The sequence below is a fragment of the Beta vulgaris genome, chromosome 9, assembly GCF_026745355.1.
Source record: "Beta vulgaris subsp. vulgaris cultivar EL10 chromosome 9, EL10.2, whole genome shotgun sequence".
NCBI lineage: Eukaryota > Viridiplantae > Streptophyta > Magnoliopsida > Caryophyllales > Amaranthaceae > Beta > Beta vulgaris.
In genome coordinates this window covers 42902560-42927042 of record NC_079210.1, presented here as the reverse complement: position 1 = coordinate 42927042, position 24483 = coordinate 42902560, and the positions used below count along the sequence as shown (strand labels likewise).

Sequence of the window (24483 nt, the reverse complement as noted above, 5' to 3'; positions counted from 1 at the left end):
AAGTTGCTTGTTACTAGAGTCTAAAAATGAGGACATAAGTTGCTTTGAAGGGAAGGTTTAATGGCTCAAATGATAAGTAAAACACTATCATCATATCATGGCTCAAAAGTCTCAATTTTAAGATTGTTTCATTGGAGTAATACTACTTGTTTAAGTTTGGGTTGAGTTGTGAATGAAATTAAAGAGCGAAATGTATACTAATATATTTAAAAAAACGTTTTTAAGAACGTATATGTGTCACGTGTCATTATCTCTCGTTCAAAAATTAAATAAGCATTGTTAACGTCAAGATTCAAACCCACAACCTTACGTATGAATTAAAGAGATCCAACGATCACTCCACCATACTATTATTGCTAATTTAATCAAAATTAATGGTGATATATGAATGAAAAACTTTTGAAATCTATATAATGAATGCGATGACTTTTTAAAATGAATATGAACTTATTTAACTACTACTATAGAGAAATCTCGGGACATCACCCGAGCCTATATACTAATTGGTGAGATCAAAATTATTGTATGTGATAATGTGAGAGCAAAGTAAGTGGATTGGTACAGACACAAAATTGTGTCTCCCCATTGAGTTACCAAATGATGAAATATACCGTCGTCCTGATTGGTCCAGTCCAAATGAAGAGCAATCGAACAAACTAAACTCAAAAGCATTTCGAAAATATAAAGTCTATTTAATATATCCAAGCTCAATTTTAATTTAAAGGCTCAATTAATTATTCCTGATAATTAATTATTATTATAATAATTTAATGTTAATTATTCTTGATGATTAATTTTTTAAAGGATATTTCAAAAATCAGATTTTTATTCCTAAAGATAGCTAATTTCGGATTTCAAATGATAAAAAATCTTAAAACAATAATAATAATAAAAAAACCCGGCCAGAAAGTAAGTATAATTCCTTAGGGTCAATTCCAATATAATTCTTATTTTACTAAATATCTACTTGTCACGATGTAGATCTTTAAAGGGAATTAGCGTTATAATGTACATTCTTCTCTAAATCTCCCTTTTTTTTATATCTATACAAATATATTAAAAGGCGTGCGAAAACAAGAAACTGTGCCACGTGGCGCTCTCCCTAGGGAGTTTTAGTTCATGTAATCCATGTACAATTAAAAAATTAAGAAATTGCATAGTAGGGTTTGATTCCGAGACCTCAAGTACATATACTAAAGTTCTAACTTCTAACCACTAGGCTAAGTTGTATTTAGTGTTATTATTATAAAGTATTATATTAGTAAATGAAATTTTTTTCTTACCCGAGACATAGCCCGGGCTTAATAACTAGTTTTCTCTTACATTACATTGATATTATTCATATGCATGATTGTATGTTTTAATGCTTCCATCACCTCACATGATTATTATTGCTAATCAAATACCTAAATAATTATTCTAACATTAAATTCAAATAATGGCAACCTGTTAGATTCTCTGTAATTTGACTGCATAATAATATCATCAAAAAATTAGTCTTTTGTTTTTTTATGAACCAACATATATTAATATTCATATTGCATTAAAATATTATGTCGTTATCTATTTGCATAAAACTTGAAATGAATCGATATTAAGTAGAGGCCATCAGTGGACGAATGTGGTTCCTGAACGTGTTCGTACCTTCAGCCCCGAACTCAATCCATGGTTCATTGACCATTGATGGAGTCATGACGGAGAAATCTACATTGGATAAGTCCCTAAATTGTCCCTACGATTTCACAATATCCAATTAGGTTTATGAATCTTCTTTTAAAGACTTGTTGGTGACTTCAAAAAATATTTTCAATAAAACCTTTACAACGAGGTAGTCAAATATGCGCTCATCCCATGTAGGCAATCAAATAAAAACACGCTTACAACCGGCAATCCTTTATTGGTGTTTATAGTATGAGGTCAACTTATAAGGGAAGACTATAAAAGAAAGTGGAGAAATTATACAGAGATGGATTATTGGTGGGAATCTACAATTAGGTGTGTTTATGGGTAGTTAACTGTCCCGAAACGACATTTTGATTCGATAATCGGACATCATTTTTGTGAACTCTAACCGTTTATACCGCTAACTGCCAACTGCCTAATCAGTTAGCCAGTTTTTCGATACGACTTTTCGGTCAGCCGTTAACAATTACTCTAGTAGTCGAGTTTTATTTATTTTACTTAATTTATAATATTAGATTTGCACTTTTTCTCAACATAAATAATACCATACTACTCCACGAAGTTCACTACTAATATCAAAAATAAAACACTAATACACCTCAGCCATTGAATGGAGGACATAGAGTTTATATCACAAAATTCAACAATGGAATAGAGAAACTTGAACGGGTTACAACCTTCAAGCAAACAGAGTTTAAATCACAAAGTTCAACCTTATAAGTTAAAGGGCTTACTAACTTTAGCAATTATCAGGTTGATCTTATTGTTTTGGGCCTTAGCAGTTAGTACTTACTGACATTTTTTTTTTAGAAAAAATAATAATACTACTTACTAACTTACTAAATATGTCTAGTAATAACTAATAATAATTAATCTAATTATCAAAAAAATTGAAGAATAATTAAATAAAAATAAATATATTCGATTTTTTGGTTAACCGTTTTATAAAAAATTATAACAATAGTAGTACTGTGTAACGGTAATTTTACCGATTTGGTAATCGAACCATTTCATCTCTATTTTTCAGTATGATTACCACATTTTTTGATCGATTTTTCGATTTCGGTTTTTTTTAACACTACTACAATATACATGACCAAATTGATGGGAAGGAAAATTGAGGGATGAAGGATATCTTTCCGATTGGGAGTATTTTGGAGTTTTTAATAGGAGTAATTAATAGGGGAGCATGTTTGGAATCTCATTTAAGAGGAGGGGACATTCTTTTTTGGCCGACTTTAATGGAAATGGATGGTTTTGCATAGCTTTTGTACTCTCAATAATTCATCGTTTTGGATGAGCTGATAAAGCAATGAAGTTTTGATGAGTTGGTATTAAAGTATGCCTATTTTACTACTCCCTCCCTCCCATAATATGATGCTCACTTCTCATTTTTCACAAGAATTAAGGAAAATGGAAGGAGTTTAAAGATTTCACAAAAACATATACTTCCTCCGTTTCTAAATAAGTGCAACATTTGCATAGTGTTTACTATTCACAGTTTAAACTTTGATTAGCTTTGGTGATTTATATTTTAGGAAAAACATAGTCATGTGGGATCTTGTTAGATTCGTCTGAATGTGAATTTTTTTTATATCAACTTTTTATAATTTTTACTTATTGATAATTGAATATGTTAATGGTTAAAATAATGTATTGGCAAACGTGAAAACAAAAAGTGTTGCACTTATTTAGAAACGGAGGAAATATTTAAGTAAATGTTTATTGGCTACTTTTATCTTGGAACTAGCTTTTTTCTTCTTTTTTCTTTACAATAAAATGAAAGAGCAATAAATGTTCCTTAAAATGGTGTAAAACAATAAAAAGGGACACATATTTTAAAAGAAAGGTAGGAGTATTTCGAAAAGTTTCATGTATAAATGAAGGATAATTTAGTCCAAATAAATTGATAAAAAAGAAAATAGGCCCAACATTGGGACACCCAAAAAGGAATGTAAGCACTATATTATGAGACGGAGGGAGTATATTTTTTAAAAAAAGAATAAGGTAAGGAAAAACCTTGACAAGTTGGGAGAATAAAAGGGACTAATTTGTCAAGGATGCTCTAACCACTAAACTATCTCTCACTCTCATGTTACTACTCTTTTAGCCCCTTGTAAAAAAAATGTTATTCAGATCTACATGTACCTCTATAGGGTGTATGTCGTGTATCACACACGTCTTATGCGTGTAGGTACAACAAATATGCAAACGCCTTAAGCTGTATTTTTTACCATGGAAGAAAATAGATATAATAACTTACTAAAGAAGCTCCAACCTAATTAATCTATTAGATGAATGGCCCTATTGTTTCCGGATGAATCGAATTGAACTAGATTGGGCTGAAATTGCGATTACTTTTGAAAACTGCAGTTACTTAGGCAAATTTTTAATTGGAGATAAAGTAAAAGTAAGGGTGGGGATTAAAGGGAGTGGGGACCACTCCTCCCCCACCAACCCCGACAGCCCAACCCTTTCCCGCACGGTGAATAATGACGACGAGGTTTGCGGGAAGAGAGAGAAAGTCGGGAGGCGGAAGGGTTGGAGTGCGGGCATTGAGGAGGCGGTGGTTTTCCTTCGAGGTCAAATCTGGAATTTGAAGGGGAGGGGTGGGGGGTGGGGAATTCGAAGGGGAGGGGTGGGGGATGGGGAAATCGATGGGGAGGGGAAAATCGACGGGGAGGGGTGGGGGAGGGGTTGTGGTGGTGGAGTGGAGGGGAGAGGGATGTGGGTGGGGGCTAGGCTAAGGTGGAGGGGACAAGGAAGATGTGGGGGAAGGGTGGTGGAAGAGAGAGAGGACGTTTAATTAATTTAGATTAGTATATAATGAGATTAAATTAAGTAAGTTTAATTTTGATTAATTAATATAAATAAAGGTAAATTGGTAATTTTGCAATATAAAACTTTTCATTTTGGGAAAGAAAAAAAGTGTCTCATGTAAAAAAACGGAGAAAGTATATGAAATTGATACAGAGATTTAGGAGAGGAGAGAGATAGAGAGAAAGAAAAAGAGAGATCCATGTTATGAGAAGAAAGAGAAAGAAAAATAAATACCAAATAAAATTTATTTCATTTGTTATGAAACAATCTAAAATGATAAGTGTTTTATTTATTTAAAAAAAGAAGGGTTATTATTAAAAATCACTTTATACCACTAAATTTGCCGTAAAAGGGTCATCCTAAGAATCTCCAAAGTCCAATCCAATGGGAAACTCTCTGACTGCTCCCAGTCCTAATCAGCACACACTAAGCAACAGAGAAACATTAGTGATTAGTGATTATTGAGCAATGAGCATCAGATTCAGTGGTGAAGATTAAAAGAGATGAAATAACATTTTAAAAAAACACATAGCAACTACTTCTCTTGCATTTTTGTGCCTTTGAAAATAGTTATTATTCTGGAAAAAACAATGTTGTCTTGCTGGAAGATTACCCCTTTCTTTCCATCAAACACAAACACATATATGTGCAACAAAAGAAGGAGATTTTGTTGCAGAGTAGAAAATTCCCAAAATCAAGGCCTTGTAAATTCAAGCCAACAACCAAAAGAAAAAGAGAGCAAAAAAAGAGTTTTGGTTGTTGGGTCTGGTTGGGCTGGACTTGGTGCTGCCCATCATCTCATCAAACAGGTAATTTATATCTCTATTTTGAATGACTTCAAATATTTCTGTGCTAAATTTGATGGATTTTTGTGTGAATTGAATTTGTAGGGGTTTGATGTTACTGTTCTTGAAGGGGGTGTTGATTCTGGGTTTTCTACCTATACTCCTGATGAAGTTGGTATTCAAGGTAATATGACAAGATTTTTTGTGACTCTTAGCGCTTGTTTGGTTGCATGTAGGAATTAGTAGTTCCCAGGAAATACTATAGTCTTTAACTATTTCCTTTGAAGTTCCAATTCCTAGTAAATGGTAAAAGTTGTTTGGTTAATCACGCATGGGAAACAAAAACTTTTCATGAAAAGTTCTACTTACCTAACCCCCCAGGTAATAACTTCCTTCATTTTATACATTTTTGTTAACCAAACAACCTCTTAGTATGTGTACTATTTTTACTATCACGTGTTAGCGAGCTTAATGTGTAGCCCTGCACCAGGAATTAGATGTTGCATTGTCCCAAAATTCCGTACCCCTCGTAACTAAGGATATGACATGATTTTAACAAAGATCCTTTTAATGGTTGGGTCTTTACTAGTTTCTCCCATTACTTCAACAAAAACCATAAATGGACTAACTAGTTTTATGATGATCCCCCTCTGCGTGGAAAATATTGTCCCACTGTCTCTAATCAAACTTCGGTTTAGTAAGGGTATTGATCTCAATACGAGGTGTTTGAAACAGAAATAGTTAGCCATCTTGCTAGAGTCTAATATAGGTAGAGGCATTTGGGAAATCTATTATCAGCCATCACTATATTATAGGGGGGTGGGGGGGTTAATCTTGGCTTAGTTTAATACTAATAAATTCAATTTGGTTTTAACTATCTGAGAATCCTGTTAGATGCTGTTACATAATACTTCTCGAGCCTAGAGTGTCGTTGATTTCAGGTTTCTGGCACCCATACCGTAATATATATAGTCTTGTTGATGAACTTGGTATCAAGCCATTCACAAATTGGATGAAATCAGCACAATACTCTGAGGAGGGACTAGAGGTACTACTACTACTACTAATTCTTGTATTGTATTTTATGTATTTCTCAACATATGTTAGTTATGTATAAAGCACAATCATAAGCTAGATGTACGTGCAAAGTGGTTTATTTGCAAGTAAGAAAATCAAACCATACCAACCTGATATGACTACCTTTTCTGCTTGTTATGTGATCATCTTCTTGGGTCACACTTCAGGTGGAATTTCCTGTCTTCCGAGATGTACCTCAACTTCCAACTCCACTGGGAACCCTTACACAGACTCAAGTATGTTCCGAAGGGCCTGCTATTACTACATTGTTAAGCAAATAAGGTTTCTGACCACACTGTGGTCTGGTGGACAATGCTAATTTTGAACATGATATCTGCAGTTTACACGGTTACCTCTTGTGGATCGTTTGACATCACTTCCTCTTATGGCTGCAGGTAAAATTCTTCTTGATATGTTTACACTATGAAGTAAAATGTAGTTGTTTTCAGATGCTAATTGATGCTTTGGTTCTTTTCTTGTCTAATGTTTCAAACTGTTATCAGGGATCACATCTCGTATTCTTTATTTTGGACTTTCTATCTGAGTTTCAGACAGCGAAAAATGGTTGTTGATAAAGGATAAGTTTGGTTAAACGAAATACATGTTCAATGAAAGGTTATGTTCCATGAAAAACATTTCTCAAGCAACCACAATTGTATATTAGTTTTTCTTTGGTTATTCCCTAACAAGAAAAGTTAGATAGAAAGGAAAAATGAATTTCGACGGGAGAGGATGGATGGTAGAACACTAGAACCATAGGATAGAAAGAGGAAGATAAATATGAAGGAAAAAATGTGGTATTCCTTTCTTAATAAATTATTTTCAATTATATTTCGAATTAATTATCACCTTTTACAAACCAAACAAAAGGAAAATGGGAAAAGTACTTTTCCAATTTTCTTTTTCCTACCAACCAAACACTCTCTAAGCTTTTCATTTGCATTTAACTTCTCAGTGTATCATATTGTTTTGCAGTGGTTGATTTCGACAACACTGATTTAGCATGGACAAAATATGATCCAAGTGAGAATACTATTTGCACCCAAGTACTTCTATGTGTTGCAATATCTTGCTTTTTTCAGGATGTGCTCCTAGTGGCTCACTTTGGTATTTCTTTTTTCAACTTAGTTACTGCAAGAGAGCTTTTTAGACAATTTGGATGCTCGGAGAAGCTATATCGGAATGTTCTTGATCCATTGCTTCAAGTGCGTTTATATGCACCAGCTGAGCAAATAAGTGCAGCTGCCACTCTGTCCGTGCTCTACTACTATGTCGTTGCTCATCAGGTCTGATACCTTAAGTGCTAAAAGAACAATATGCTACTGCCATGCTCATTTTCGGTCTCTGTAACTGTTTGATATGAATCAGAACGAAAAGAATACTCAAAACTTATAAGCCGTGCACAGCTGACTTGAAGCAAAACCCCAGCCTCTTTATAGTCTGTATTTCTTGTCAACTTGCACAACCATTTAACCTGATGAAATACACCTTCCGTTCTTCATTTAAGTATACATCTACTTCATTTGCATGTCATGATGTCAGACATTGGATTATATATTCCCTTTTTAGTAAGTTTTTCCTCTATACTTCTTCTCTGAAGTTGGCTTGGGCCCCACGCCTATCCACCCATTTTTTCCTTTCTTCGTTTACACCCCCTTAATCTCTGTGCAGAAAGTCAATGTACACTTGTATAAGGGACGGAAAGACTAATACTGATGGAACAAATGTTTAGGAAGAAGTTTGTTTTGTAGTTTAGAAAGTAACTAAATGATGTATGTCTCCTTCATTATTCATTGTCCGTGAGTCCTTTAACCATTGATTACCAAGTTTCATTGCCCCTTTCATCCTTGTTATTATTGACGATTTGATGTTGTTCGTTTCTAAACTCTCCTCTAATATGAGGCAGAAAGACTTTGATGTGTCATTGTGCCGCGGAAGTGTAAGGGAAAGAATATTTGAGCCATGGAAGGATTTGTTAAGAAGCAACGGGTGTGAATTTCGTAGAGGCAGAGGAGTTACAGATTTCTTTTTTAGTGAAGAAACAGGTTGCATTTCAGAAGTACTTTGCGGAAATGACAGAATAAAGGCTGATGCAGTGATCCTGGCTGTCGGTATCTCTAACCTTCAGGGAATCATACAAAGAAGGTATGTCATGTACTTCCATCGTCCATAGTCGCATTACTCAAATAGGAGCTAAAAATTCAGTAGATAAAAGAGATCGTAACTGAATGCATTTTAAACCAAGTAGTACTTTGTGGAGTTGATAGAAACTTCACTTAATCTAGGATTCCCCTTCCTGCTATTGGGCGTGGACTGTGGCCTGCAAAGTTGGGTTTATGCGAGAGATTCTAGTCCAGTAGGGTCCCTATCTTAAAAGAAGTAAAAGGAATTGAATTTATTTTATAGTTATAACTTGAAAGGTTCCTAAATAACATAAACAATTGGATATACCAAATGAAGCGAATACAAGTCCTTTTGACTTTTGAGAATAACAACTATCTACTTGCAATTAGTCTAGCTGAAGGAAATGGGGTTGGGTCAAGTGGTGAGCTTTTCCATCTTCCCTAACAAGGTCCAGGGTTCAATTCCTACCTCAAGCATTTGCTTGGAATTTAAGGGGAGGAGGGGGGTTGGGGGGTGTCTGGCTTGTAATGTGCCTCTAATGGGCCTCTGGGTGGGGGCCTGTGCGAGGCAACCCAGAGGAATTTTTCTTACCAATTTTGAAAAGAAAAAATTAGGGCCTGTTCTCTTCGGCATAAAACAATTGAACTGAACTGAAATGAATAGTGATATGTGAGAGTAAAAGAACTGAACTGAAAATAAGTTGGGGAGAACAGACCCTTAGTCTAGCTGAAAATGATGAACCATTTGCAAGTCTATGCACTTTATAAAATTCCTTCCTAGAAATATAGGCAGTGTTACTGTTATCTGGAGAGAATACATGTCCCAATATGAAGGTTAACTGAGAATAACAACCTTTTGTCTTCAAAAAGCTAAACTATGCTAAAGATATTTGCTTATTCTAACAAAGTCCTATCATTCAGCTTACCTAATTAGAATTTGTTATCTAAAGTTCTGCATTTCTATTCATTTAACTGGCTGCCCTCTTCTTTTTAGTTCAGCATTATGTATGAGGGAGGATTTCCTGAAAGTCTTGAACTTGGCTTCCGTTGATGCACTTTCGGTTAAGCTTCGTCTTGATCAAAAGGTACAAACAACTAAAATCTTTTACTGCAGCAATATCATATGCCTCCTTTTTAGTGTGTTTACTGACTTCTATCCATTCAAACTTCTAGTTTCTAGGTTTTAAGCTTTTGTTACCTACTACTCTCTCCCAATATAATGGGTCACATTTACAAATAATCATAGTTTGCTTTGTAAATTCAGCGAAGTCTAAATTGAATTACTGATGATTCCCTTTAAACTTTTGGTTTCGAGGTCTAAATTGTTGATCTGCTACAAGATAATTTCACTGCACATAGACTGATCTCCTCTCATTTTGGCAGATTAACATTCCGAAAGCATGCAACGCTTGCTCGGGATTTGATGCATCAAATGGGTGGACGTTCTTTGACTTGAATGCTATCTACGAGGAGCATGAAAATGATGAAGAGACAATCTTACAGGCCGACTTTGTGAGTATATGGCATGGATTTCTTTCCCACATCTTGAACAGAGAAATCTTTTCTTAAAGAAGTAAAGACACTAACTTGTAATGCAAATTGTTGCAGTATCATGCAAATGAGTTCTTGCCCCTCTCTGACGAACAAATCTGTGCAAAAGCCATGTCTTACCTTTCAAAATGTATTAAAGAACTTGCAGATGCTCGAATTATTGACAAAGAGATAACAAGATGTCCAAACTCCTTAACTCACTTTTTCCCAGGTCTGTTAGTACTTAGTAAGCTATAACTGAATTCAAAATTTTTCCTTTAAGAAAGTTTTACTGTTCAACGCTAAGGGATCCTAATCAAGCTAATCTTGCAATGACTAACGATTGGCATTTTCTACTCTATCGATTAATAGGGTCTTATAAGTACTCAATGCGCGGGTCAACTTCTTTCCCGAATATGTTCATGGCAGGAGATTGGATAATAACCAGACATGGTTCATGGTCACAGGTATAGAATCCACCATTCTGTTAAAGCTTTGTAATCCTCACCTTGATTTCACTTATTTTAGTCTTAAAAAAATGAGTTTAAATAAGTTATGTTCGGGGCTAATAAGTAGAATAGTTATATTCCTATTCTATTCCGGTGTAACAAGTTCAGATGAACACACCCTGAATCATATGATTAGGACTTCTGAGTACACACAAATATAAAAATTCTCTGTATTTTTGAAGGAAAAATCATATGTGACAGGACTTGAAGCTGCAAACAGAGTGGTGGATTACTTAGGGACAGGAACTTTTGCAAAAATTATTCCTGTTGAGGATGATGAACCCCATATAGAAGCACTTCGTAACTTTAACAGAAGTTTTAAGGAGTTCAGAGCTCAGCTTCCTTGGTCTAGTTATTTTCTTCAGTGAGCGAATTACGCATTACAGAAAATCTAGCTACTATACCTTATACCCATACCATACCTTTTAATGAAATTTCTGTCACATATTGTAGCATATGCCCTCCTGTTATACAGGATTATACCTATAATTGATAATTTTGTAAATGTGTTAATCATTTTATAGAAATGGAACAGATATTGTCACTCAATGTGTAAGCATTGGCAATTTTTGTTTTGTGCCAGAGATGCATTCTTTTTTGTGTTTGATTGAGAACCTATATTGGAGTATATAGATTAGAGATAGTGTGGATGCAAAGATCAAGATTACATGTTTACAGCTTCACAAGATATATCTCTGGTTTTGAGGGTTTAAAGATAAGGATCTTAAGAGGCATTGACAATCATAAACTGCAAAAACGAAGACTAATAACTTTGAAAACACGACGAAGCGCCTGATTACATATTCACAGCTTCACAAGTATACACGAACGAAGAGTTCATGCTGCCCAAGCAACCACAAAGTTCTCCAGAAAACAGAACTTAAGAGCTAGAGAGTACCAATAATTGAAAGATAGGAAGAATTCAAGACAAATAAGTAGTAGTCATGAATAAAATCAAAAATACTATGCTTAAATGTTACTTCATACCATACATGAAATTCTAGATGTTATTCAGCTGATCAATGACACCTAATACGACCATCTCTTCTAAATCCAACGAGGGCAAGAAACAGCGCCTTCATGAATAATCTCTTCTCTAGGGAAGCAAAGTGATCGGGGTCAAAAGGGCATACCAACCAAGGCATAGTGGATAGGATATCACTCGAAAATACATCTTGTTCTTCAGTGGTATCTATGAAGCAAACATAGACATCCCCAAAATCAGGATCCTTTGCCTTCATTTCATGATAACCCTGGTAAAAGAATCATCAAAGTCTCTAAAGTGATCATAAAACAAAGGTAAAGAAATCTTTTCCTGCCTCAGAGTTTACCTACAGCAGTCTGGACATCACTCGGACAACATAATCCCGTGACCCGTAAACCAACAATGGCTCCTCCATACAGATCCTCTCTGTCCAGTTTCCTTCGGATAAGACCCTCTCTAATGAAGTGATATGCATCATTTCTGCAAAATCTCATGACAGCTCCTCCATACAGATCAATACTTTCACCATAGGGTTCCACGATGACCACCTTATTGCAAGGGCAGCAGGCAAAAAGTCGATTCAGTCTGCAGCTTACAGAGTTGTTGAAGGGCAAACACCGCCAAAATATCTTCTGCTTCTGAAACAAATTATCTATTAAATCCTGGAATATTTCTAGGTCAAGACTGGTGAAAAAGGGCAAGTAAACCACCAGAATATCAGACTCCAGCTCTCAAGTTCTGCACTCTTGATACAGCTTATGGAAAGTGGTACTGAGATCTTCACCACTTCAAAAACATAACCCAACAAGCTTCTCATCCGGCTCCAAGATAGACACCTCCTCGACCACCTTCTGGATTAATCCTATCAACTATCAAGAACAACGACATCAGAGGTATTGCACTTGGTAAAATTCTCTCAAGATTGCAGGGAGCTTTCTTCATCGATAATATTTCTGCCAGTGAAGTAGCAAGCATATGCTCTTCAGAAACGGGAAAGGCTTCAGCTCCAAACTTCCTCAAAAAGCTAAGATTATCTCTCAGAACCATTCCGCTTAGAAGAAGCAGAACAAAGGTCTAAATAGTTGCATATACAATCACGGCATTTCGGGTAAGAACATGGTACTGCAAGACACAAAGAGCGGACAGCAAAGAAGTGATAAAACCACCTTGAAATCGGCCAAAGAATTCATCTTTGCACCATTACCAGCTCAAAATCATCTCTCATAGAATTCAACACTGAACATAAATTAATCAGGCACTGGAGATGGTTGATGACCATTGACCATGTGTCCTCGAAAGACCAGGACGTAAAAACAACAAACCATGACATATTAGTGTTTAAAGGTATCATTATTAACTTCAACAACATCACCATTGTTGAACTAGCCAACTAGGTACTTTATCTCATCAGTAAGGGAAAACAAGAATATAACATCGCCTTGCCAATACTAATCATAGATTGGGGATGTGATTTTGATTCAGAAACCATCCTAATTATATCACTCAGAGATTCAGGTTTCAGAGATTTCAGTAAGTCTGGTATAGAAGTATTTTCCTCATCTTGTAAAGCATCCAAATATGCTTGAGGATCAATAGCATTAAGAATGCAACGATCATTCCAAAACGCATCATGAATTATGCCTATAGATTTTCATAACAAATTATTTTTTAAAGCATCAGAATCAGATGCTATAAGATTCAAAACTACCAACTTCGATTGAAATTGAAACCCTAGGGTAACAAATTGTGCTATAGACCATATATTCATAGAAAGGCAGTAGTTTTGGTGGTTTGATAAAGACTATTTATGTCTCAAAGGTGGTCCCTTTGCTATTTTTGTACTAAAAAGAATATATACCTTATAATGACATAACAAACTTCGCGGCGAGAAGGCCATGATTTTTTTATTGCAGTGACCAAATACAAGCTCTACCTTCCACATTCATGATGATCATGTACAGTATTTTTCTATTCTATTGGAAAATACTTCATTCCAATCTAAGATCCTAGAATTTCCCATCATAAAAGGTGAAAATAAATCAGCTCTTCTGATTAGCTAATGTTTGAGCAATTGAGAACATTGTTCTTCAAGAAATATAAAAGGAAATAGAGGGAAATGATATAACACTATTTACCAGAAAGAAGAAAAAAAAAAGGAGGCAAAAACCAGAATTTATATCTCAATTCAATTTCAACCAGCTTTTGATGTTCTTACAACGGTAGGCAAGACAACTTGACTAAGATCAGCAGGATAGGGAGTCCACAATCCGAATCCTCCTTTTGTTTCTCTCAAAGCACTATTTGACTTGAACTCACTCAATGACTTCACCCACTCAACCTTTGATGAATGCTCTCGAGTGTGTGGGTGCAAGATAGATAGTGAGTTATACTCACAGTTTGGAAACATATAAAGGTTGAACCGATCTTTCAACCTGTAAACAACATAGCCAAAGCTCAACTGGTCTCTTGGTGTGAAAAGATGAACCTCATTGAACCATAAGCAGCTGAATAAATTGTTCAAAGCAGTATGCTCCCGAATAATAATTGCTCCTTCCGGCACATCTGCATCGTGTAACCATATATATCAGCAAGATGATGCTATAAAATAGCTTGGCCACCATTAATGGCAGAATTTAAGTAAGAAGATGAGAATTTGCTTGATAAACTGAAATTACAGAAAAAGTAAATGATATTCAAGCTTTCGGAGAGGCTTGATTCTCTCCCAATTGAACTCCTAAGAGCTCACCCAATTTCTCATCTATTTTGAACATGCCTTTCACATTCTATGTTGCTCTACATCTATACTACTTTCCTAACAAAAAATCCAACTTATTCCCGAAGTAAACTAATGAGATAAAATCTAAAATACCCTCCCCTCCTAATATTTAGTTCTTAGCAGATGAGCAACTAGATTCCAAGTCATGCTGAATCTGATAGATTGAGATTCATATTTGTTATTGAAAAATTCCTCAGTTTCAACTTTCAATAGTATTTAACCACGCTTTAGGGAATGAAGATTGAGGAGGAAGATATGGTAGGTGTGTGGATGTTGGTCAAAATTTAGAGAAAAGATTACACACACTAGGAAAAAAAAAAAAAAAAGAGAGGCGAAATGGGGAATTATTCACTGTTGAACATGTAAGAGTAGGGAAATTGGTACCAAACCCACTCAGTGTGGGGCCCACACCAAATCTCTATCTTGTTCAATAATGAGCTTGTTCTCTATTAAGCCTTTCCATGAAGAAACCCGAAAGTAGAATGTTAACTCAGAGCTGAGGTGCCCTTTCCTGCTAAAAGTGTACAATTAGGGTGGAGGGAGTAGCAATTAGCAAACAAAAAGAAAGAGGGAAGCAAAATACTAAATAGTCAATGTCTTTTCAAAAAAAAGGGGGACAATTCATACTTGTGTTTGAGCTATATCATGGTTGGCATTATATAAAATGCCTCAACAAGGGCATGAAGAAGTTCTCAAACAGTACGTATATTCTTATTATCTTGGCAACATAATTTTAATCTTCTAGTCACGTAGTGCCTTAGAAATTATTTATGCCATATTGAGCTAGTGAACCCTCTTTTAAAAGCATATCAAGGTATGCACCGAATACAATAATCCGAAGATAATCTTACAGAGGTGAAAGACATGACAAGTATTTATGGTTTCATTCTTACCACTCGGAGTTCTTTTCAACGGACTCCAAGGCTCCATTCCTTCATAACGATAGATTTTCATTTGAAGATCAATAAGAGGTCGAGCATAACGCTTCCTACGCTTGTTTGCATCTGCTTCCTCAAATACATTACGATGATGCTTGTGCTGTGCAATAGCGTATGTGTGCTTGCCACGCCATAAGTATCTGCGAGTGACAAGCAACTTTAACTATCACTTAAAAGGTGCATCATAGAGATTCTAGAGGGTGGAGGTGCTTCAATTAACAAACCCTCCTTCCAGCCATCACACAAGCATGCGCAGACCCAAACCAAATTAAAAATGAAGCCAACATACAAAAAAGTGCAAAGCAACCATATTAAGATTTTCCCAGCTACGATGAGTGGCATTGAGAACTTCACATTACATGATAGATAAAATCATCCAACAGAAAAGAGAGAAAATATACTGATGCCAAACCTGACATCACAACTATATATATGCTGTTTGTTAGCTTTACAAACTTCAGTGAAAAAAGAATTTAGATAGCTTCTTTTCTTTTGGTGTTAACAGAGGCTGTTGAGAGAGAGAGATAGTACAGTTGACAAGAATGATATACCTCTCTAACATAAGAAGTGGATCAACTATCAGCTCCATTTTACCATCAATCCAGATGCTGTACTGTGCTTCTGGAAACATCCTGTGCACTAGTATCTTTGGAACCTTCCCATTTCTCCTGGGTTCATCATATGGTTGATGCTTCAAAAGAACAAGACGCCAGATCCCGACCCAATGACCCCCGTCACTGTCCACTTTCACAGACACATTTTTCTTGATGAAGTCAAAGGACTTCTCGTCAACCACCATAAGAAAACAAAAGAGTTTCTGAGATCGAGCACTAATATTAGAAGGTTGATGTGGTGTATCATATCCATCAAAGACACCGGATGCAACTACGAACCTACACTTCTTGGCATACTCTATATCTTTTGGATCCATATCACCACCACCATTACGCATAAACCCGCAATGAACCTGATATATTAAGAGTAGACAATGGATTGTGAAATTGAGTGTGATTGAGATTGAAACAAATAGGAGTGACAACAAACCGTCTAGCTCCCAATAAATACAAATTGAACCTGATGATGCATACTCATTTTATACAATTTCCAATTGTTCATTCATGTTAAATTCCATCAAATTTATTGAGAAGCAAATCAAGTGGTTGATAAACTTCATATGCTTGGTCATATCCGAGATAGCAACACTATGGGATATTGATATAACTACTTATAGGGATTTACTCTCACTTATCTAGGGTCCATCTTCAAGATAAGGTCCCTAATTCTCTCATTGTACCTTTATAAAATTATGTGTGTATGGGCAGGTGCACGAGCAGACACGCGTTATATAATGATTCTATGAAAAAGTTACATTATTGAGATGCTTCTCTTTAGCACGGACCACAGAGGAAGAAGATAAAGTATAAATTTTACAAACCAGCCTTTATTCTTGGTTTTCCCGATATTAGGTGCTTACGCACTAGCGAGGGAACCTCACAAAACTTAAAACCATGGAGAGGAGACCAGAAACTCTAGGCTTTATGCTCCGTTAGAAGTGGCAAGATTTCATATTCAACATAAAATGGGTTTAATGCTAAACTTGTTCACAGTTCATAACAAAAGGAAGTTGAATAAGTTTCCTTTTTAACGGTGTTATAATAGGAATTCATGAACACCTGAGTATATAACATCACAAGACAAATGCATGTTGACAACAAATCTTTACCATATTGCAATAATGCTGGACGCAGACAAAAAACAGGTCTCTTGATGTTAAAAACTGAAAATTTTATAACATAATTATCAAATCCAAAACATAATTCATGAGAAGAATTCAGCATATCCAGGTGTTTCCAGGAAAGCTCCTAAGCTAAAAAAAGATCCGCTTGGATGTAATAACAACAGGCAATTGGAGACTCATAATACTTTTGAAAAGTGGATTCATATCTTTACTGCTTACGACTGAAACACTGTCCAATGAAACTACAGGAGTAAGATTAGTCATTCTAAACCATTAGTCTTTGGGTTTCTTACACAATTTGTGAAAACAGAAGCAACTCGTTAAAAAAAAATCCTAACAAACAACTAAACAAGCAATATGGCACCTATGACCTACTAAGTCAAGCTTTTGTGGGCTTGGTTCACCTTTTACTTCTCTCTCTTAACAAGCTAAGCTTGTACAAGCATATACTTAGAGTATAACAAAATCCTCAACCAATCTTCCACAAAAGCATCAAGTCCAGAAAAGAAAAAATCCAGCAGATAGAACACCTCCATTCCATGAATGGGGAGCCGGGAGTTTTCTTCTATCATGGAACGCTGAACGTTTTTGCTCACTGCTTCTCCCAACGAAGTTCCTCCATAAAACTGATGGTTCATCTCTAAAAAAGGTTCAGAAAAATGAAGAAAAGAAAAGGACACAACTATAAAGCAAGACACTCATGAGCAACAGTGCACAGAAGCCATTTACCAAAATCATCTGGAATGCCATAAACGTTGCATAAAAATGTAGAAATATGTGAAGAAAATACAATGCGATAAATTTTCATTTACAGCCAACCATCTCTAAAAGAGGTTCAGAAAAATGGGGATGAACCAGGTATGAAGAATTAATCTATATCTGTGCACGGAAGTTGCTGCCTGTCCTTCTGGCTGCCGTCCTAACGAGGGTTTTCTTCCTATAGTTAAGGTAGCTAGGAAGCTCTGTCCTGCCTAAGAACTTTTTTTTTTTCATTTTGGGATTTGTTGTTTTTTCGGGAGGGAACAAGAGAATGAGGTTTGTTGAAAAGAAAAGGACACAATTATAAAGCAAGACACGCATGAGCAACAGTGCATAGAATTCATTTATCAGAATCATCTGGAATGCCATAAACATTGCATGACAATGTAGAAAAATGTGAAGAAATGCAAAGTGATGAATTTTCATTTACAGTGAGTAAGATTCACCTGACAAACAAACATTTACGCACATATCAATCTAGCTCACCTTCATTATTGGCTTCAATTTGAAACTATCCTCTCTCTGTGCCCAGCTTATATTCCCTCCAAATAAAGGCTGTGAATCCGATATAACATCTGTATCTTTGTCTTCCACAATATATGTAAGGTTTTGCACAATTGTTTCAGGTGTCTTCTTTTTTGGAATAACTATTGCATCGGGATTATCAACCACAGGTATAGAACAGCCTAATAGCAGAAGAGCATGTTCGTTAGTTTAATAGCAAGTCAACAATATCTAGAACTCCATTCAGTGATGGTTAGACACTTACGATGTGGAGGTCTTGGTACAAATCCCATTGAGTCTAACATAATAAATACTTTGCCCTCTCTATTACAGATAACTGCAGTTTAAACAGAAAAGGGTTCAGCAAGAAATTTCATATAAGAAAATCATTCATAAAAGATAGCAAGGAAAAGCCAGTATATGCTCTCATAAGCACCTGTATTTGGCGAACCATCTGAAAATTACACAGAAAATCCTATCACATCCCCTCTCTGGAAAATAATTCTCACTAGATCCTTTTTTGGATCCACCGGAAAAAAGTAATATTCTGATGGTTTGATGAGTGTTTTCCCCAAGATGACCCTACTTAACCTGATAGCCCCAACTACGAGTAGAATTATTTCACATCTTCAACAATGAAGGGCGCAACGTAAATAATTTCCAAGAGAAGTACTAATAACTCATCCTAAGACAGAACCTCCGTTCATTCTAGACAAGCAAAGATAAGTACTTCCTTCCTTTAGATGAGGGAGTTTACTACTGTAAGCAAGTACAATAACCTCCACAGCTTATAGAGTCCTTTTCCTCATATTCAAAGTCTTCAGTGACTGCTCTATGTTCAGGGTAACCTCCGGTGTGTAGCCGAGACAAGAACATGAATCACAATGTAGGTTCAAGACCATATGATCAATATCTTCCTGTCCACATAGATGTATCACTAGATTTTTTTTATCTAACTATAAGTTCCAGAGTGGAAAAAAAAATTGATTCCTACAACAATCAGCATGCAAAAGAGCTAGTTCCGAATATTACTAGCAAAAGCATCATCAAAAAGACTCAAGTTGAATTATAAAAGAAGTATTAACATCAAGAAGCTCGAAACAATTCAGCAAAGAACACAATGTCCCACTAACAATTAGATGATACCTGAAAAGAAAGCTATGGAAGATTGACATGACCATATATGAACTAATAGTACAGAAAGAACAAGCATCATCCAAACCATGCCCGCAACAAGAAACAACCGAACAAAACCCCTTTTCCACAACATCCTCAGTGGGTACTCGGCTGATAACCTCCCAGATGAAAAGAACCCCTCTTCAAAATCTGCACACACAGGCAAATTACTAATTTTCACAATCTAATATATATTCACAATAGCTTAAAAAACACTCCAAAATACAGAAAAAAGAGGAAATTTACACTTGTCTTTCTGATTTAGAGCATCTGGGTCAGTCCTACGGTTTGGCCTCTGTGAAACTGATCGTTGAAAATTAGCCTCCATTGTTATATTCCCTCAACTTCCTCTATGAAAGAAATACCCAACAACAGAAAATTAAGTACAGCAAAAAAAAAAATTAATTTTTATGATAATGTAACAGAAATCCATTAAACTGGAGTTCAAGTAATTTCCAGATCTTGAACATATAAAGGAGAGTAAAAGATGAGTTACTTACAAATCACAGCAAAAGAAGCGGAGACAATCAAATTCGACGAAGAGGAAGCTGATGTCTGAATGCAGTATGCGTTGTTTTGTGGATCCAAGGAGGGAACTACAAAGAAGAGGTTTTATTTTCAAAGTCTTTTTAATTTTTATGGCCTAAATATTTAAAGAACCTAATTTTGCTTTCAACATAATCCCTCAATTGTCCTTCAAAAAAAAATTGTTTTAATTATTACTATATTACATACTTCCTCCGTTTCTTTTTATTTAAAACAGCGTAAAATATTGATTTTCTCTAGAAGTAAAATTGTTTTTTGTTTTCCCAATAATGAAAATCATTTGGTTTCCATCCTTTTCCTTATCTCTATTGTCACTCATCTCAGTATCTTCTTACTCTCCCTTTTATTTTGCCTTTCGTTTCATCATTTTTCTGAAATGTAAGATGTAACCAAACACGTAAAACTAATTTTAGAATTGTGCTTTCCATTGCAAATTGTTTTCCATAAAAATCATTTTACACTGAAAATGTTTTTTGTTGATTTATAATTAAGGATAAATATATTCATGTAGGATCTTGTTAGATTCGTCTCAATGCGTATTAAATATCTACTTTTTATAATTTTTACTTATTGCTAATTAAAAATATTAATGGTTGAAGTTATATATTGACAAGCGTGAAAATCAAATGGTAGAATATTACAATGTCATTTCATGAAATAGATAAAGTTATTAGTTAAAAACTTCCAAACATGTTACTAAAAGAACTAGTTTTTAGTATCGGCCCGGCGACGTCTCGAGTTATTAATATTTTCATGTTAAAAAGTATCATCTGATATTACATAACTTACTGATTAGAACTTTCGTAAATTAACTTGAGGTCACGTCGTTAAATCTTATATAAAGCATGTTTCTAATTAGTAATTACTCCCTCCGTCCCAAAATATAGTTCCCATTTCTTTTTTTTTACGGTAATTTATGCAAGTAGAATCTAAGAGGAATAATAAAGATTTTTTGTTTTTTTAAATAAATGTTGTATGGTAAAAAATGATTTTAGGAGAGAGAATGAAGGATAATTGGTGAAAGAGCATTAATTGTAACATTTTGGTTGAATAAATGATGAGATACGGTTTTTCTAGACAAATTACGAAAAATTATGGAATCAAATATGGAAATGGGAACTATATTTTGGGACACCCAAAATGGAAATGAGAACTATATTTTGGGACACTCAAAATGGAAATGGGAACTATATTTTGGGACGGAGGGAGTAGTACATATAGATATTAAGGACTCTTGGGTCCAATAGTATGATTTCCTATATCCCGTATGGAAGACTAAAGTTCAAATCTTGATAAAAAATTGAAATTTCAATCTTATGGAGAGGTTTGAGGCTTGTCGGGTCTCTGAGTGAGTGTTTTGTCCGAAAACAACCTAAAGAAAATTATTCTTATGTCGGGGTTCCCAATCGAAAAAAAAAAAGTACTTCATATAGATCGATTTCCCTAAAAAAAAATTCATTTCAGCATCTCAATTCTCAGCAGAAGTAATTCCAGTTCTAGAAGCGTCGGAGGTGGGGATGCAAGCAAAGACATTCTCAAGTTCTTAAAGATAAAAATCATATTTTCATAACTACTGTAAAAATCTACCAGCCAAAACAGTAAATTACTGAAGGTGAGCAGATTTTGAAGCCCAGAAACTCGAAAGAAGCATTATTTTTCTCTCTCTATAATCTTGAAATAATGATATTTTGATTGTGATATTGTTGCTGAGAAAGATGGAAAGAGAGGTAATTGAAGCAGAGTTAGTATTACCGACCCACTTAAACTTCAAGAAGATTCAAATGTATGAAAAATACCCTAAGGGTCAATCTAGGGGACGACATTGGAAACATCTCAAGCAAATTCTTCAGGCTGAAAATTACCAAAATTACCCTCTTGATGAACCCAATTGTAAGTTTTTCATTCTTACATAATTTATTTTTTGAGTGATAATTTGTGGGTTATGTTATGTTTTTTGAATTGGGTTTTGTTGTAATGTTTGATTTATGGGTTTATTTGTTGAATTTAAGTGCTGGGTAAGAATAAAGTAAGATAATTTTTAGTGGGGGTATGGAGGTTTTGGTCTGAAAATGTAGCAATTTCATGATCATTTTGTATGAATTGTAAAGGTTTAATTATGACATATATCTTTCTTTTGTTTTATTAATCACTCTTACATAGATTGATTGAAGAATAATCAATGGAAATCATCCTGATTTTCTTCTTTTTGGGTGCTTGTTGTCACAGATGTCAATATTGAGTCGCCACCTTCAATGCATCCACCGAAAAGAATTTGTGATATTACAGGATATGAGGTGAGTCCAGTTTCATTCAATGAAGCAATGGTAGAGGATAATGTAAATTAGTTAAACTATCATCTTCTCATAATAGCCTCAATTGCAGCGCGTCTATCATACACCTGGTTGTACCACAGAGTCTATGGGAGTACCTTCCTTTTAGTATACCGGGGGTGTGTAAGTACGCAAATAAGTACGTGCACCCAAGTTGCATGAAGTTTTTGTTGTCTCAGTGCTGACATCTTTAAGGGCTTATTATGGTTGTGTTTTATATATAGTAATCGCGATGATCAGAGTTTGAATGTGCAAGAAGGCACAATGTTGGATGTCTCTTCATTGTTGGGAAGTTCAAAAGTTTCTCAAACTCTAACTGTTTCCTTGTGAATTGTGAGGAGATGAATCTTGAAGTCATGTTTCTAAGAGAAACTGGGCAAAGAATAGGATGCCAGTAATCAGTATTGATGCCAAAAATTTGAGCAAATAATCTCGTGTGTTAATGATTTTAGAGATTGCATAACTATGTTCCGTCTGTCATCTAAATTTTAAACTCAAGTCTTAGCGTGCTTTTATTCGGCCTTCCAAGCAATTTACAGAACAGAATGTTACATTTGAAGATCACTCTTTTAATTGTGTCCCTTGTTGTTGACATTCATGGGACTCGAAATTTAATTTTTTTAACTCCTTATGAGCCACTACTAAGCCTTCAAAACACGTTATGGAAATAAGAACTCAATCAGATAATTACTTTTTGGCTGTGAGTTTGTGGAATAGATAACTTGATAACTATACCTTTCCCAGTTCACATGGAGGGCGGTGAAAAGCTTCTCAATTGGAGATTTTAGACAGATGCTCTGATGTTATATTGATGATCTTAAAAGTTCTTCCGCCACTATTAAATATTCTTGTACCATTTTCTTTGGCATTACTTGGGATATTGCTCTTAGTGCTATGAAGTATGAACTACAAAGTGCTTGTTTGGTTGACATAAAAAATATCGGAAGAAGTTCCTTGGAAATGGAAGAATGTGAAGTTGTTTAATTGGCAGAAATATAGGAAGTTGCTTTTATTAGCAAGTCTTTCCTCCCACTTAGATGGATCAAGTTCTTTACCCTAAGTTGTGGAACTATTCATTTTTAACCAAACAAGCTTCCCTTAGATGGAGCAAGTTCCTTACCCTAGTATGTGGAGCTTTTCATGATAAAAAAACAAGCTTCCTAGGAAATGGAATTACATGAGAAAAAAGACTTCCCATGAAATATCACTTCTTAGGTTCGACCAAAATGGCCTCTAATAGACGAGCTACTGACGTTATTTTCTTCTCTTGATTCTATGAAGATATGCAAGAACATCAATTTCATAATTTCATATGTATATTTGCAAGATAAGAGTTGGTTGCTTGTAGTCTAATATTTCTGATGCGTTAGGGACTTTTCATTATTTTATGCAGGCACCTTATTACGATCCAAGGACCACCATGCGTTATGCCAATGCTGAAGTCTTTAAGCTCGTCAGATCACTTCCTAATGATTATGTGCAGCGGTATCTGGCTCTTCGAAATGCTGCTGTCGTCCTTAAGTAGTTTTGCTTCCCTGTAACAGCCTTCTGTTCAGCAGTATGTCGAGTACTTTCTCGGGTTCATTGAAGACGTGCAGAACAGCTTAGATACTGCATTTTATTCTCGATTATCTGTTACTACATGGTATTTTCAACTGTATGAGTTAGCTGTCTAACTGGGTATCAGACAAGTATATTTTGCTGAGTTAATATGAATGTAGTATTAGAGACCAGTGTGATATGCTGCATACCTGGATTTTCCAGACACCTTTCAGCTTATGTGGTTTTAAAGATATCAACAGATTAGCATTTAATAGAGTTTTGGGTCATTTTTCTTGGTCCAGACTTACTGAGAATCATCTAGTTCACTAGTTAATAACTTATGGATTGTTTGCACAAAGTTGTAAGTTGAAGGATTATTAATGAACAGAGGTTGATGAGAACTCCCAATTTGTACATGATTTTACGCAAATAGTCCTTAAATTATTAGCATTTTTGGTAATATTTGTTAAATTAACTTTCCAATCTACCGCTAGTTGCACAGAAATTCTTGGAACACCAATCAGTTCTCTAAAATTATCATAAAACCCTTCAAACACCAATATCTTCAAACGTCCCTTTGACCAAGTTAAAATAAGTTGAAACAAATGTAAGACATCTGTGTTTCTCTCTTTCTCTTATTTCTCCCTGTTTGTAGCATCAAA

The 24483-nt window shown here is 35.2% G+C and overlaps 3 protein-coding genes across 8 annotated transcripts; 2 read left to right on the top strand and 1 right to left on the bottom strand.

The window, feature by feature from the left end:
• Positions 1-4902: 4902 nt before the first annotated feature.
• Positions 4903-11076, top strand: LOC104903892 (uncharacterized). 2 transcript variants are annotated; one of them, XM_057392059.1, is made up of 13 exons: positions 4903-5312; positions 5394-5472; positions 6230-6336; positions 6533-6601; positions 6706-6760; positions 7341-7388; positions 7494-7651; positions 8272-8510; positions 9483-9573; positions 9872-10000; positions 10097-10250; positions 10391-10485; positions 10729-11076. In XM_057392059.1, exons 1-13 carry the CDS (start codon positions 5094-5096, stop codon positions 10762-10764), a joined length of 1479 nt encoding a protein of 492 aa, XP_057248042.1. In that variant the 5' UTR covers positions 4903-5093; the 3' UTR covers positions 10765-11076. The 2 variants fall into 2 exon arrangements, with proteins under 2 accessions (XP_057248042.1, XP_010690327.2); XM_010692025.4 differs by having other exon boundaries at positions 4909-5312; positions 10710-11076.
• Positions 11077-11298: 222 nt separating this feature from the next.
• Positions 11299-20060, bottom strand: LOC104903891 (hypothetical protein). 4 transcript variants are annotated; one of them, XR_008967771.1, is made up of 9 exons: positions 19904-20060; positions 19650-19753; positions 19374-19553; positions 18493-18564; positions 18210-18409; positions 15778-16193; positions 15182-15366; positions 11859-14074; positions 11299-11780 (listed from the first exon to the last, which is right to left on the bottom strand). XR_008967771.1 is itself a non-coding variant. In XM_048636867.2 (8 exons), exons 2-8 carry the CDS (start codon positions 19729-19731, stop codon positions 13704-13706), a joined length of 1506 nt encoding a protein of 501 aa, XP_048492824.1. In that variant the 5' UTR covers positions 19732-19751; positions 19904-20042; the 3' UTR covers positions 11299-13703. The 4 variants fall into 4 exon arrangements, 1 of the variants encoding a protein (XP_048492824.1); XR_008967772.1 differs by having other exon boundaries at positions 11863-14074; XR_008967770.1 differs by having other exon boundaries at positions 11299-12150; positions 12223-14074.
• Positions 20061-21331: 1271 nt separating this feature from the next.
• LOC104903890 (protein EIN6 ENHANCER) lies at positions 21332-24012 on the top strand. Of its 2 annotated transcripts, XM_010692023.4 has the most exons (4): positions 21332-21561; positions 21665-21839; positions 22176-22243; positions 23673-24012. In XM_010692023.4, the coding sequence occupies exons 2-4, from the start codon at positions 21665-21667 to the stop codon at positions 23802-23804; spliced, it is 375 nt and encodes a 124-aa protein (XP_010690325.1). In that variant the 5' UTR covers positions 21332-21561; the 3' UTR covers positions 23805-24012. The 2 variants fall into 2 exon arrangements, with proteins under 2 accessions (XP_010690325.1, XP_010690324.1); XM_010692022.4 differs by having other exon boundaries at positions 21332-21839.
• The last annotated feature ends 471 nt before the right edge of the window (positions 24013-24483 follow it).

What these genes read in the sequence shown, in the direction of transcription:
- LOC104903892 (XM_010692025.4), top strand. Translation starts at nt 5,094, where the DNA reads ATGTTGTCTTGCTGGAAGATTACCCCTTTCTTTCCATCAAACACAAAC. An exon ending in ACTCTGAGGAGGGACTAGAG is followed by an intron (nt 6,337 to 6,532) that starts GTACTACTACTA and finishes GTCACACTTCAG; the next exon opens with GTGGAATTTCCTGTCTTCCG. An exon ending in GAACCCTTACACAGACTCAA is followed by an intron (nt 6,602 to 6,705) that starts GTATGTTCCGAA and finishes TGATATCTGCAG; the next exon opens with TTTACACGGTTACCTCTTGT.
- LOC104903891 (XM_048636867.2), bottom strand. Translation starts at nt 19,731, where the DNA reads ATGGAGGCTAATTTTCAACGATCAGTTTCACAGAGGCCAAACCGTAGG. An exon ending in TCTAAATCAGAAAGACAAGT is followed by an intron (nt 19,554 to 19,649) that starts GTAAATTTCCTC and finishes CTGTGTGTGCAG; the next exon opens with ATTTTGAAGAGGGGTTCTTT. An exon ending in AATTGAAGCCAATAATGAAG is followed by an intron (nt 16,194 to 18,209) that starts GTGAGCTAGATT and finishes TTAATATATCAG; the next exon opens with GTTCATTGCGGGTTTATGCG.
- LOC104903890 (XM_010692023.4), top strand. Translation starts at nt 21,665, where the DNA reads ATGGAAAGAGAGGTAATTGAAGCAGAGTTAGTATTACCGACCCACTTA. An exon ending in CCCTCTTGATGAACCCAATT is followed by an intron (nt 21,840 to 22,175) that starts GTAAGTTTTTCA and finishes TTGTTGTCACAG; the next exon opens with ATGTCAATATTGAGTCGCCA. An exon ending in GTGATATTACAGGATATGAG is followed by an intron (nt 22,244 to 23,672) that starts GTGAGTCCAGTT and finishes TATTTTATGCAG; the next exon opens with GCACCTTATTACGATCCAAG.